The sequence below is a fragment of the Dendronephthya gigantea genome, unplaced genomic scaffold, assembly GCF_004324835.1.
Source record: "Dendronephthya gigantea isolate DGI-Jeju-01 unplaced genomic scaffold, DenGig_1.0 000849F, whole genome shotgun sequence".
NCBI lineage: Eukaryota > Metazoa > Cnidaria > Anthozoa > Malacalcyonacea > Nephtheidae > Dendronephthya > Dendronephthya gigantea.
Window position 1 is genome coordinate 6,369 of NW_021163859.1, and position 14,396 is coordinate 20,764.

Below are 14,396 nucleotides of genomic sequence, written 5' to 3' on the forward strand. Positions count from 1 at the left end.
ACTAGCCGGATGCGAGATATACAACATCCTCCTTTCTTAAAAGATATATATATATATATATTTTTTTTTTTTCTTTTCCTAAATTTTAAAAAACTTATGATCTAAAATACTTATGCTGAAATTGTCTTTATCAATTGTTCTACTTTATCTAATTTATTTTAATTCTATTTAATGATATTATCTACTTGTATATTATTCTGTCCGGCTTCTTTACTATGCGACCTGTCTCACATCACCCTGGTTGCCTCCACAGGCTGCACGATTTATCAGTTCAGGTGTCTTCTGTATATCAGGCTTGATTAACTGTCTATTCCTCCGTAACTGAACTCCGGATCCATCCTCTGTAATATAAGAACGAGGAGTTGGTCCAAAACCAACTACTCTCGCTGGACTCCACGTTTTGTTAACAGGGTCTTGAACTTGTACCGCTTGATTTTGAAAGAGATTTGGCTTCTCCTTCGAATCCCTGTTATATAGATTTACTTGTTTCTTTTGTTGTGTTAATAACAAGTCTCTGGTTTCGTACCGATCGCTTGGTGGATGAATCTTTACTGGTAATGTTGACTTGAACATTCTTCCATTTAGTAGCTCTGCTGGAGATTTGAGTGTTGTACTTAACGGGGTAGAGCGCAACGACAGTAATGCAAGACTAGGATCAGCTCCTGATTCCTTGCATTTCAACAGGATCTTCTTCACAGTTTGGACCTGTCTCTCAATGAAACCATGCCCCTTTGGGTAATGAGGTGACGAAGTGACTACTTTAAAACCATATCTCTTCGCTAGGTCTTGAAATTGGGCAGAAGTGAATTGAGATCCATTATCACAAATGAGCGTTTCTGGTATGCCTTGCTCAGAAAATATCGATCTAACCACATTAACTACAGTGGTTGCTGTTAAATTATTTAATTTCTTCACAAATGGAAATTTCGAGTAATAGTCAGCAATAACAATGTACCAGAAATTATTTACCTTAAACAGGTCTGCGCTCACAGTATGCCATGGTCTTGGCGGTACTTCGCTTGGAATCATGGGTTCCTTTTGCTGTGAATTCTGGAATTTCTTGCAGGCACAACAGGACGCCACCATACTCTCAATCTCTTTATATATACCGGGCCAATAAACGCAGGATTTTGAACGGAGTTTGCACTTCTCCATCCCTTGATGACCACTATGGATTTCTCGCATTATCTTCTGCCGGAGTGATTCTGGAACAATTATTCTACTGCCTAAGAATAGAAGTCCTTCTTGGATAGAAATGTCATCTCGGTTATTCCAGTAAGGCTTTACTGCTTGCTGTATTTTCTTTATGCTATCAGGCCACCCTTGTATAACTTGCTCGCTGAGTATTTGAAGAGTTCCATCTCTAGCAGTTTCTTCTTTTATCTGTTGGAGCTCGACAGGTGGAAATTCTACTAGATGATGAATTTTCACACGCATTCCTGGGATTTCGTCTCCCTTCCTTGGTGACAGTCTCGATAGGGTATCTGCCTGGCTTGTATTTGATGATACAACCGTATGGTTGCAATCGTAGAAGCATTTTGAAGTCGAGGAGGTGCCATGTCGAGATTTTTCTTCTGGATCTGTTCCAAAGGACGATGATCACTTTCCACAACGAATTGCCTCCCATATAAGTAAGTGTGGAATTTCTCACATCCATATATCACTGCCAATAACTCACGCTCGATGTTGGCGTACCTACTCTCAGCAGGGGTTAAGGCTTTCGATGCAAACGCAATGGGCTTGTTCTCTTGTAATAGAACGGCTCCCAAGCCTTTACTTGATGCGTCTACTTGTAGCACAACTGACTTGCTTCTATCGTAGTAGGAAAGTGTAGTTTCTGTGCTTATTTGACACTTGAGTATGTTAAAAGCTCTTGTATGTGACGGAGACCATTGGTAATCAACGTTATCCCGGATTAACTCTCTCAAAGGTGCCGTGTGACTCGCCAAGTTGGGCATAAATGGCGCTAAATAGTTGACCATTCCAAGGAACGTGTGAAGTTCTTTCTTATCTTTGGGTGGTTCCATGTTCTGTATGGCTATGACCTTCTCTGGATCAGGTTTGACTCCATTCGCGGTATATACCATACCAAAAAAACTGCATTCAGCGGTCTTGATGATGCATTTCTCTCGGTTGAGTTTGATGCCAGCCATTCTTGTACGTTCCATTGCATCATGAAGATATAGATCGTGATTTGACTCATCTTGGCCATGGACTGTGATGTCGTCCGCAATCCCAGAAGCACCAAGACAGTTCCGATAGACTTCATCAATCTTGAATTGGAAGACATCTTGGCTCATTCGAAGACCAAACGGCATTCTTAGGAATCTATATCGACCATTTGGTGTATTAAATGTGGTTAGATATGATGATTCATCATCTAACTTAACATTCCAGTATCCATTACGAGCGTCTAATTTGCTGAATATCTTAGCTCCAGCTAACTTTGGGGTGATTTCCTCTAAGGTGGGTGTTGGATAGTGGTCCCGCATAATTGCTTCGTTCAGGTCTTTGGGATCCAAACATATCCGAAGCCTTCCATTAGGCTTCTCCCTTATAACTATAGAATTTACCCACTCGGTTGGTTTTGTTACCTTTTCTATTACACCGCTCTTTTCCATCTCGTCAAGTTCGAAATTTAGTTTATCTACCAGCTCTAATGGTACTTTACGAGGCGCATGAATAACTGGTTTAACTTTAGGATTTAGGGTTATATGGTATGTGTAATCTTCAAAACATCCAACTGACCCATCAAAACATTCTGGATACATCTCGATCAGATTCTCTTTATCCTTTATACGAGGACGGTCTGTGATTGGCACAGAGGGTTTAATATAACTTCTAGACCGACTTTGTTGCTGATTTACTATCTTTGCTTGATCCGCAAATCTAATACTCTTAGTGGACTTAACTTTCTCTTCACTAGGCCCCTGGGCAACACCTTGAGGGATGTTTCTTCCTTGTACCACTTTTGTTTCCAGCGCACAATGGAGTGAAACCAGTCCAAGGGCTCTACACGCTTTTATTCCCAATATAGCTGGACCTACTGCATCAGTTACATAAAAAACACAATTAAATTTTCCCCTTTTGTGCTGACATGGTATTAGTACTTTTCCAAATTGGGTAATCTCATATCCCCCATACGCAGTTAAGATAACCTCACTTCTTTGTAGAGCACCGTCCCTGGGCATCCCTTCTGCATTAATGAAGGAATGTTTAAAGTTCTCCAGGAACGACTACCACGAACACACACAACCCTAGCGCGAAGAAGAGCGAAAGCTATCTTCTTACGTAACCAGTTGAGAACTATGGAGGAACTAAAGTTCTTTTTCTCAGCCAGTTTGCCTGCTAGGAACGAGAGGAAGTGAGAAGTCTCCCTTCCACATCCACCATAGGCACTAAAAACGACTGGGGTGAAGGAGCCATGTTCAACTTCAACAATTCTTTGATTATAATGACGTTTCTTCTCACGTTCGTTGGCGTTAAACGAGCTGGTAAGAGTCTGGCGGCGATGTGTCGAAGCGTAAGGATTAAACACCCTGTCATCAAAAAATGCTTTTTCACATCTCTGCCAGAAACCTCTCGCAGCTATGTCCACTCTAGCATCATCGGCAGAATTAGCACTGGATGGAAGTACTTCGCCAGTTAAAGGAGCAAGAGCAGGTTCAGTAGAAACGTCATAGGCCACGTCGTCTATGGCAGAAGCGAGAAGGTCACGGATTTCGTCATGTCGTCGATGAATAAAACCTCCTTTCAGGCACGACAAGGCATGGTCCACGGTGAAAGATTTTCCACAAGCGCAGAAGGATGGAAGGCGCTTCAATGGCCACCGATAACGCATATAGATTGCGTCAAAGAACTCTGGTTTCGTGAAGACATACCCTTCATTAGCAAGTGGCAGTGCTGTCAACCAAGCTGAGGATCCCTTCAACTGGGCTAGATCATTTGCTCGAATTTGCTCTTCACTCATACTTGATCTCAAGTTCTGCAAGACCAGCTTGTTTTGGGCATGTCGATGATTAATTATCTCACGGCGCAAATCGTAGATGGATGCTCCATTTTCATTTGCTGGAGCGTCATCATTCTGATGGACGATCTTGCTTGAGAGATTTTGACAGATGGTCTTTGAGTTCTCATTTTCTTCATCGCACAGGTCGGAGAAGATAGGTATTCCAAGACCCCCCATTCTCGTCGGCAGTGACAGTAACTTCCTCTCATGGATGGAAACACTACGGTTGTCTAGGAGCGCTGGCAGGAGCTTCAGGCTGATGGAATCATCTACCACTCGCATCGCAGTCTTGATACCTGGAACAGTGCGTATATGGTAAGTATAAATCTGTGCCGAAACCCTGATACAAATGCAGCATATGCAGCTTGGGGCTCAAATTTAGCAATTTCACTTAAAATGTAGATTTGCTGACACCATTTACTAACTAAAGACGAGATGTACTTATCTTTCCCATCTTCAGAGCCAAGATATCCTCCAAGGTACTTATGTCCTTCAGTTGTTATACGAACACCAGTTCCTGCGAACATCTCTTTGGCGGTCTGCTCCAGGTGCGGCTTCACAATCAACCAGGATTTGTCAGCACGCGGATAGTAACCAAGACGGGGACCATAAATATCAATGTTCTTCCACCAGGAACGCAAATGAGCAAGTGTACCAGCACCACTAAGGTCATCAGCAAAGGCAACATGTCGAACATCGCTAGCTTCATCAGATTTAATCAACTGCAGCAAGGGTGTAATGGCAACAGCATACAGCGGCATGGCTAATGGATCACCCTGTGTGGTACCTTCTGCAGAAGTAATTTCTTTCCCTCCTTGGAAAAACAATCTTGATGCTGTGACATAACAGTTGAAGGTGTAAATTGCCATGGCAGGACAAATGTACTGAATGTTGTGCAACATGATTCTCCAGTTAATTGAGTTGAATGCGTTTGTGGCATCCACCAATAACACAGCATCCGTTTCATCTTCTGCAAAGATTTCTGACATGGCATGAACTGCCGCCTCACAGCCAGCTGGTTGTCCAGCACAAAGCTGAACATCACCTGCACTTTCCATGATTTGAGGCTTGATTGCAAAGATAATTGACTTCCCGATGATCCTACGAAGCACCTCACCAATTCCGATGGGACGAACACCTGGGTTCTTATCCAGTGGTATTAAGCGACACGCCAAAAACGCCTCCAAACTTGTGGTCTGATCTGGTTCAATATCAACCTTCCGTGTTGCAAGTGTTCTCGCCATTAACGCAATCGCGGATCGCAGATCTCTTCCAGCGTCCCCATAATTGCGAGACACTAAAATATGCCGCCAGCCAAGTGCATCAAGACCAGAAGGACCAGCTGTCCTATTGCTGACACCATGGCATACAAAATGGTATGTCTAGGAGAAAATACATATATACACCATGTATATATGTATATACATGGCATGCATATACACCATGTGTCTGATGGTTGTACGATACATAATCATACAACCATCATGCATATAAACTTAATATAAATCAATCATGCCATGTTGATATATGATCGACATGGCATGCATATACACCATGTGTCTCATGGTTGTACGCTAATTAAACCAATGCTAATTAAAGCGACGCTAATTAAAGCAACTCTAATTAAAGCAACGCTAATTAAAGCAACGCTAATTAAAGCAACTCTAATTGAAGCAACGCTAATTAAAGCAACGCTAATTAAAGCAACGCTAATTCGAACACCGAATTAAAGCAACGGTAATTCGAACACGAGCAACGTAATTCGAACACCGCCTCATTCACTCGCGTTTGGTATGTTTCGCCATTTAATTGTTTTACTTGCTCGCTAGCGACTTGAACTTTTTTCATCCTGCCAATTATTTGAATGGTAAATTCCCTGAGGCCAGTGTAACGGCCGCAGCGCAAGTTCTATGTACATTTGAAAACGATGACGATTTTGCTTACGTCACGACGCGTTGTAAAGTTCGAAGAAACAAAATGCAAAACGCAGAGACAAAATTATATATTTTACAGGCAACAAATTAATTGTCTTGACCAAGTAACACTGCTTACTCGAGGATCATTAGAGTTGTCGATTATAGTTGTCGTAAACTAAATAACAATAAGATATTGCCAATTTGCCATTGAGTTACCGCATTAAAAACCAAATATACTTGCTTGTGTTGTACTCATCTTGGAAATGACGAAATACAAGTATAAATATTTCCAATTTCCCATTAAATGTCTACCATTCTCTTGCACAACCCCCCGCTTTAAGAATAATCTGATCCCCGGAAATGCAGTATGTTTCCTAGAATGCCGACAGACAAAAAATTTTTGCAAGTCGAGATTTCAGTTGACTTTACACTTCTCGGCCAAAGAGACTGCGCACGAGTAAATGTGAAAAACTTCATGTTGCGTCAGCAAGCAGCAGTAAGTGGATTGTTTTATTCTTTCGTAATGCACGAGTTTAGTTTTTTCATACCATTGATATATTTCTGCATTTCATCTATGCAAGACACGTTTTCGAATGTCCCAGCTGCTTCCATATAAAATATAAATTGAAGTAATATGCGAGTTAAACTGTTTATATCCTTATTTAAATGAATGAATTAAAGATGTGCAGAAGTGAAGATCTTTGCTTAAGATTTCCAGCAGCAATTTTTCCTTCTGATAAGAACTCCTAGTGCTAAATATTTATAGAGATGGACGTTGTAAAACTAGGCGATCGTTCGACTTTAGTAATTAAAATTGCTAAACTATACGTTAACAAAGAAGGTATACACAAACTAAAACAATTGTAAAAATCAACTTAGCTACATAACAGTCCCGCTTGTCGAGGCGACGCGCAGACCACGATATCCATGCACTATTGGTGCGACTACGAAATACTTATAAACGAGCACCTTTTTTAGTACTTTACGACATGAATTTTAAGTGCGAGTGTGCTTGACGAATGCACAGAACCAACTGAGTGAAAAATGTAATTTTCGCAAAGTTTGTTTAATTGTAGTGCGAACGCTGGCGAAAAGAGTTCTGTTGCCGCAAGAACGATCTGGATCAACATCGCGAAATCGATCTTACAGCAAGCTAAGTGTAAAGAGTCACTATATCAATATTTCGAAGACCAAGACGAGTCATTTCGATTAATGATATTGTTAAGTAGGTTTTTATTTCTATATACGCGAGGTAGGAGATCTTTACTATGAAGCTATTAACTAATGATCTTAATATATGTTTGCATCTGGATGCTCTTTTTCTCTTCTTTTGGATATTCGTCGTTTTATTCGTGTCTTCTTTGTATGTTCTGTACTGTAGAGCTTCTTAACGTTCCACATGCATGTTTTTTACTCCGTTAGTCCACCGAACTTCTTGATTCACTGACGATTCTGGTTTACTCCGTTGGTCCAATACGTTGCTCCACTGAAGGTTCGGGTGTTGTGCACGCTCTTTTACGGTAAAGGTTGAGGGAAACTTGCTCACGTCATCAACCAGAGTGGGCTGATTCTTTTCCAGCCAATCAGCGTTGTGAGTGTAAAGTGTGAGTTAGCGTTAGAAGCTCGCTCCAGCTCTCATATCTTGTTTATTTAAGGCGTTGACGCACTAGTCGCGTTGATCTTTATCTCAATCTATCAATACCTAAAAATGTTCACAACTTAAAATATTTATCATCAACCACTATTAAAATTTTCTAACATTGCTTCTGTGAACCTTATTTTACAACTTAACCACTTACTCTACTACTTTAATCGAATTAAGCTTTCTCTGACGTATTTCTTAAAATGCTCGACCGCGCGGAATATAAAACACAATTGATTGACATAAGAGCTTTGCAGCTGCCTAAAGCATGCATATTTTTAAATGACAGTTAAACTTGGCAATGACATACGACTGTTGATCCACCTGCGCACGTTCTGACAGGGTGATTGATGTTTTCGCCTTACTATTTGTTCGATCCCATGAAATGTCATGCATGAAAGGAAAAGTAATTAATGATTGCGAATAGCCAAAAATTATTTTTACTCATAATTATGTATTTTGTGGCAAAAGATAATTAATTATCCACGTCATTGCTAAATTATATTTCCCATTTTACAACCATTTTTATGCACGTTTGAACGTAATAAAGCCTTGCGTTACAATATTCGAATGGCTGAACAAACAAAAGCTTTTTAGTTTAGACTAGTAGCAGGTTGAATTTCAATCAGAGGGTATTTTAAATATAGAGTCATCAGAACACGTATGTTTCTAAACAATTTATTTATTGCCTAGGTCAATGAATGAGTATTGGACTGACACTTAAAAACTATAAATTAATATCTCTACCCAATATATGCTACATCTATTTTGTATGAACTTATACATTATCCCTGACTTCCCCTCGTGAAAATTGTACGGTAATATGCAAGAACACTTGTTTAAATACAATACATGCAAATATAAAGATATAATAACAGAACAGGTAGCTCCATTGGGGGTAATTTTTTACTGTTATTCTGCGAACTCGAATCGCATATGTGCTGATAGCCCACGAATTGTCGTCTAGGGCGAGAGTGAGCAGAATAACTGTTTTATTATATACACAATTATCGTTCTAGTTTCGGCCCTGCTGCTATTCTAAAGTTTAAAACAACGCAATCTCTCGTAATTTGAGTTATATGTGTAGACTGGTTCAACGAGCTTCTAAATATGTCCCTTGAAAAATCCGTATGAATTAAGTCATTAGCGTTCATTCTGAGTTCAAGGCGGACAAATACGAGTTATAATTAACTTTGTAGGCGGATAATAATTGGTAAATCGTCCTTACTGTTCACATTGTATCACAATTTATTTGAGTTGTGTAGCTCTGCATTTCGCGCCTCTTTCTGTAATAGCGAAATACTGCTATGAAAATTGCGACAGTTATCAGTAACCCAACTACGACGATAACAGGGATAAGCCAGGCTTTGTTTGACTTCTCGCTTTGTTTCGTGTGGTTTCGCTGTTTGCCATTTTGCCCCTTGTCATTTTTCACCTTGAAACTTTTCGTGTTTTTTGTTCATTGACATTGTAATTTTGCTCCTTGTCGTTTTGCTTCGCGCCGTTTGGTTTCTGGCATCGCTTAGCACATATTCCAGCTGCATTACAACATTCATCGGCGGGCCCACAATCATCATTTGAGCTACACTTCTCGCCAACACAGGTTTCCCTACAACGATCTTGCCAAAACCAAACACTTTTTTTCTTGCAGCAGTAATTCCCGACATTGCATTCAGAGTTCGATTTACATTGAGCGAGGCAGCTTGCTGTGTCAACACACTTTCCTGATCGACAACACTCCCCGCTTCCTGCACAGTCGTCGTTGGATATGCAAGATTGGCCAACGCAATTCGCAGCACAGAATGTTTCACTCGAAATGTGGGTTTTCCTACAGCACACACGATTGTAATCACAATCCGAGTTAATCTTGCAGCCGAAGCAGCCATCGTGTACACATTTATTAAAGCGGCAACATAACGATGAATCGCCACAGTCGCCGTTCGTCGCGCAGTACTTGTTTAAACAAGATGTAATTTGGCAAGTTCGTTTCGTTCTGTCGAAGCTCTTTGGATAATTACCACAGCAATGCTTGTAAATATAGTTGTTAGCACAGTTTGCATCGGTCTGGCACGTCTGGGCAGCTTCAGCCAGAGGTACTTCGATCCTAACTGAAACCCAAAAGGCAATGAAAATAATATGACGACTGGCCATCTCGAGATCAGGAAGGAGGAACAACAAACATCACCACTTAAAACAAAGCAGGGTGAACGGCTGTCACGTGAGAAATTCCGACAAATGAAATAAGGCTATTTTGGCGACGCTTGCATACATTGGCTATGCATGAGGGAATTGCTATTCATTATTATTAGCTTGTGTTTGAAACGAAAAGCAAAGTATTATATAAAGCCTTGTAATTCACGAGTATTAACGTGATGTGCCGACACTTTGGTGGGGAGGGAATTGTACACCAGTCTATTGGTTCTTTGCTATGGAGCTATATCTGTTACAGAAAAACTTAGTTGCCCGATTTTGTGAATGTACAAAGACACAGCGTTCGGTTTAATTGCACTGCCCGTTTTTACTTTCTAAATTTCATGGACGTAAATATCCTTACAAGTACTGCCATTTCTTTGTTTTTGTTCAATCGCTGATTCAGTTTGTTTGCAATCGGGAATGATATTCTGTTTGTCGTCTTTAAGGCGGATTTCCACTTACAGCGAAATTGTTTGCTAGCGAAATATTTGCATATTTTCTTTTGAATTGAGAACAGTCAAGTCGCACTAATTTACTTATGCTGTTAAAATTCAAAAGAAATTATGCAAATATTTCGCTAGCGAACGATTTCGCTGAAAGTGGAAGTCCGCCTTTATGCGACAGTTTAACACTTTATTCAAACTGATTGCTTAAAAATCCTCAAATCGCACTATTTTTGAACATTAATCACATCACTAATTTTACAAGGCAATAAGATTGAAGCCCTGCACTACAAGTCCACAATAACCAATCAGATGTAATATTTCAGTGTAACTATCCAATCAAATAACAATTAAGGGAAAATGGCACAAAATTTTACTATTTTGAGTTTTTAAATGCCCTGCAAAATTTCTTGACAAAAATAGATGAAAATTACTCACATTTTACACCGTTTACGGTTCCTTCAGGCAATAAATCGTATTGAATTTGTTTAATTTTTGTGTGATTTCAAAATAAATATAATAAAGTGGTAATTGCACTTCGTATCGTACAAATGTTAATTTCTAACCTTACAAAACATTTTTCTGTGGCAACGGACTGAACACACAAAACGGGGATGATAACTACTGCTCATTGAATCGGCTCGATTCGGTAGAATTAATAATAGTAATTGCACTGAATGGAGTGCAATTTGGTGTGAAATCTAACTTGTGATTACACATCGCACTTCCCCTTCGCGGTCGTGCGATTTTGTAATCACCAGTTTGATTTCACACCAAATTGCACTCCACTCAGTGGAATTACGATTAATAATTTTATTGTTTACCGAACCGAGCCGATTAAATGAGCAGTAGTTATCATTCCAGTGTTGTGTGTTCAGTCCGTTGCCACAGAAAAAAACATGTTTTGTAAGGTTAGAAATTAGCATTTGGTCAATTAATTGGTCGAACTAGCTTGAGTCTACCGAGTTAATTCGTAAAAATAAACGGATAGGTTGTGAACTGACCGCGTGCACTCTGTTTTGAAGTATATATGTATATTGCTCATTAAATCAGCCTCCGAGGCAGTCGATGGGCATTGGCAGTGTTTTCGAATTCAGCCTTAAATTCACCAAACATTTCTATATATTAATGACGAAAGAATAATGAATAACATAAAGTTGAAACACGAGCCTGTCTGTATTAGTGATTTTGAAGTTTTTGCAAAAGATTATTTACCAAAGGGCATATTCGATTATTACACTTCCGCATGCAGCGAACGACGAGCAGACAATCTCGGAATCAACTGCAGCTTTCAAACGGTAAGATTGCCATTTAAGAATTGTTTGAATTCGACTGTAGAATCAACAGAATGAACAGATCGTCACAAATGGAATGTAAATAGCTTATCTTAGCGAGGAGACGTTGTTAACTTGAATGTTCAAAACAGAATTAACACGATTACTTAACAATCTGTCGTCCTATATTTATCTATGTATTCAATCTAACGGCCGTATTTGTCATAAATCATATGTATAGAAATTCCACGTAATGCAGCTTGTACATATATAATAAAGAATTAAAACAAATTAACTGCAAATTGCAAATTGACAAGAAATGAAGGTTGGAAGTGGCTTTGGAATCCTGAACAAAATGAGCCGTCGGCAAGCACCTAAAGCCCCGTTTACACTACAGTCAATTTATCGGCACAGCACGGCTAAAATGGGTACCTGTGCCCAATTTCACTAGTGGTCAAGCTACCAAAACAAAGGCCGGGCGCGGAATAAATGGGCACGGGTACCCATTTTAGCCTTGCCGTGCCAATAAATCGAGTGTAGTGTAAACGGGGCTTATATATATCCTAGTATGAATATTTGATCATCCGTCTATTGTCAACACTTCAAAAACTGATTAATGGTCTCGGAGAATGCTTTAAGGCCCCTTTACACTTGCGTTTTTTGCTGCGATTTTTGGCGTTTTTCATTTGTGGGAAATTCCAGAAATTTTGCCAAAAATCAAATGGAACATGGTTATTTCTGGACAATAATTTTGAAATGTTTTCATTATGACACTGGACATTCCGGAAACGCAATCTGAATTTTCTGCTAAAATGGAAAGTGCTCTTTAAGTGCCATTTTCCTCTTTGAATAGATATGAATGAGTAATTAGTTACGAATGATCTGATGTGTAAGAACTGCATGTTATTTTAATATCAGTGATTACTCATTTACATCTATTAAAAGAAGAAAATCGCACATAAAATCGCAGTAAAAAATTATCGGAACACGCAGATCCACAAAAAAGTTCGATTGCTAAACAGTTGTCGGAATGTGAACACGCCAATTACATGCTTAAGTTACACCACCTCTTTGACAACCTTTATGAACAGTAGCGTAGCCAACCTGACGATTTTGTCCCGCTATGTAAATTTTGAGTTATTATAATTATTCACTTCTTACGAAATTCATTTTTTTCACAGTCAATGAACACCAAAATATTAGCATAGCCGGACAAATCGTCAGGCTGGCTACGCTACTGTTTATGAAACCAAATTTAACCAATGACAATGATACCGCAAAGAAACCTGATACAATGCTCTCTCTATCTATATATATATATATATATATATATATATATAATATATATATATATATATATATATATATACACCAATTTGCAAAACGTTGGCCGCAGATAGATAGATAGATAGATACTCGAAGTCTAATTAGAATTGCATATGATTACATTTGCATGGGATTTCAATCATATTACACAACATATGCAATTCTAATTAGATTTCGAGTATCTATCTATATATCTATCTGTGCCCAATTTGCAAACGGGTGTATATATATTATATATATATTGGTCTTTGGTCTTGGTCTTTTGGTTTTAAGCATTTGGCATGAGCCACGGAGCGTTCAGCCTGGCTGCATCGTTCACGCTCTCGTGTATTTTACAAAATGCCATAGATCCAGACAAAATTGATGATTTATGGAGTAGGTGCAACATTTGACCACCTTTTAGAACGGCAATTTTGTAAATTTTTGGCAGCTTCTCTCATGTTGAAGCAAACAAATAGCTTGTCAATTGTTTTTGGAAATTACCATGCTATTATTTTGATATTCGATTTCTAGTTACTGAGGGCCTTCGTCAGGAAAGTTCGTATAAATAAATAGGGGAGAATACATGTTTTGTATGGGAGGAAAATAAGTGATAAAATGGGCCAATAGAAAACAAAAAAAAATATGAATACATTATATTGTTAAAGAGACGCCTGATTGTGGGCTAGGAATAGCCCACAATGGCCAGGTCCAACAAGGAAGGAATGAGCGTAACAAGAGGAGCAGCATTTGTTTCATCCAACTCTCTGAATTGTAATTCAAAACTTTTTAAAGAAATCCAGTTAGAGGTAACATTTATATATAAGTAAATATTTCGCAGATCCCATGCATCCATGGAAGAGTCATAAGGCTAAACTTTGTCAAGTCAAGTGATGAGGACCAAAACAGCTAAGGAAATTCCTCAATGTTATGGAGATTAAGAAGGTAAGCAATGGGTTAAGGGAATCCCTACAGTTAAAGTACAGTTCAACCACGTAAGTCATCCCGTGATCCACGAGTGGAATTATTTCTTGTATCATGTCAGCAGTTTGCAAATTTGCCTTTAAACTGTTAGACCTGTTTTTCTAGCGTTTCTTTCTTCTCTTTGAATTTAAACTTGAACATTTATTCAGCATTAGCAAGGAATAAATCTCATTGACTTTCACGAATTCTCATTGGTACCGCGTAAGCTTTTCTTTATGAATATCTCGAAATTTATGCCTCCAAATAGATATGAGAAAATTCACTGATTGTCAGTGACTGAACAAATATGTATATTGTCGCTTAATTTCAAAATTTGGCAAAAATGCAATTGAATATGGTTGCCATATCAACACTAACAGTTTTCCTAATTGTGTATATTTACCAGGTAAGGCCAGGTTGATCCGACTGCTCTCCTTAAGTGATTCAGTATATTAGGTTGACATTTAGGGTTATACTTATTAAAAATATCTTTGATCGATTTGTTTAGTTTCCTGAAATCTGTTATGCCTAATTCGTACAAATGATTAAATATAAATTAAATGCACGCGTCTGTGTATTTTAAAGGCTTTCGCTCGCTTGCGCAATTCGTTATTTAATTTCTGGGTGATGTGACATCACAACATCCATATC

General features: G+C 38.9%; 1 protein-coding gene across 1 annotated transcript; it reads right to left on the reverse strand.

Moving 5' to 3' along the window:
* Positions 1–213: 213 nt before the first annotated feature.
* Positions 214–1,086, reverse strand: LOC114544575 (uncharacterized protein K02A2.6-like). The gene has a single exon (XM_028563168.1). The coding sequence runs from the start codon at positions 1,084–1,086 to the stop codon at positions 214–216; it is 873 nt and encodes a 290-aa protein (XP_028418969.1).
* Positions 1,087–14,396: the final 13,310 nt, after the last annotated feature.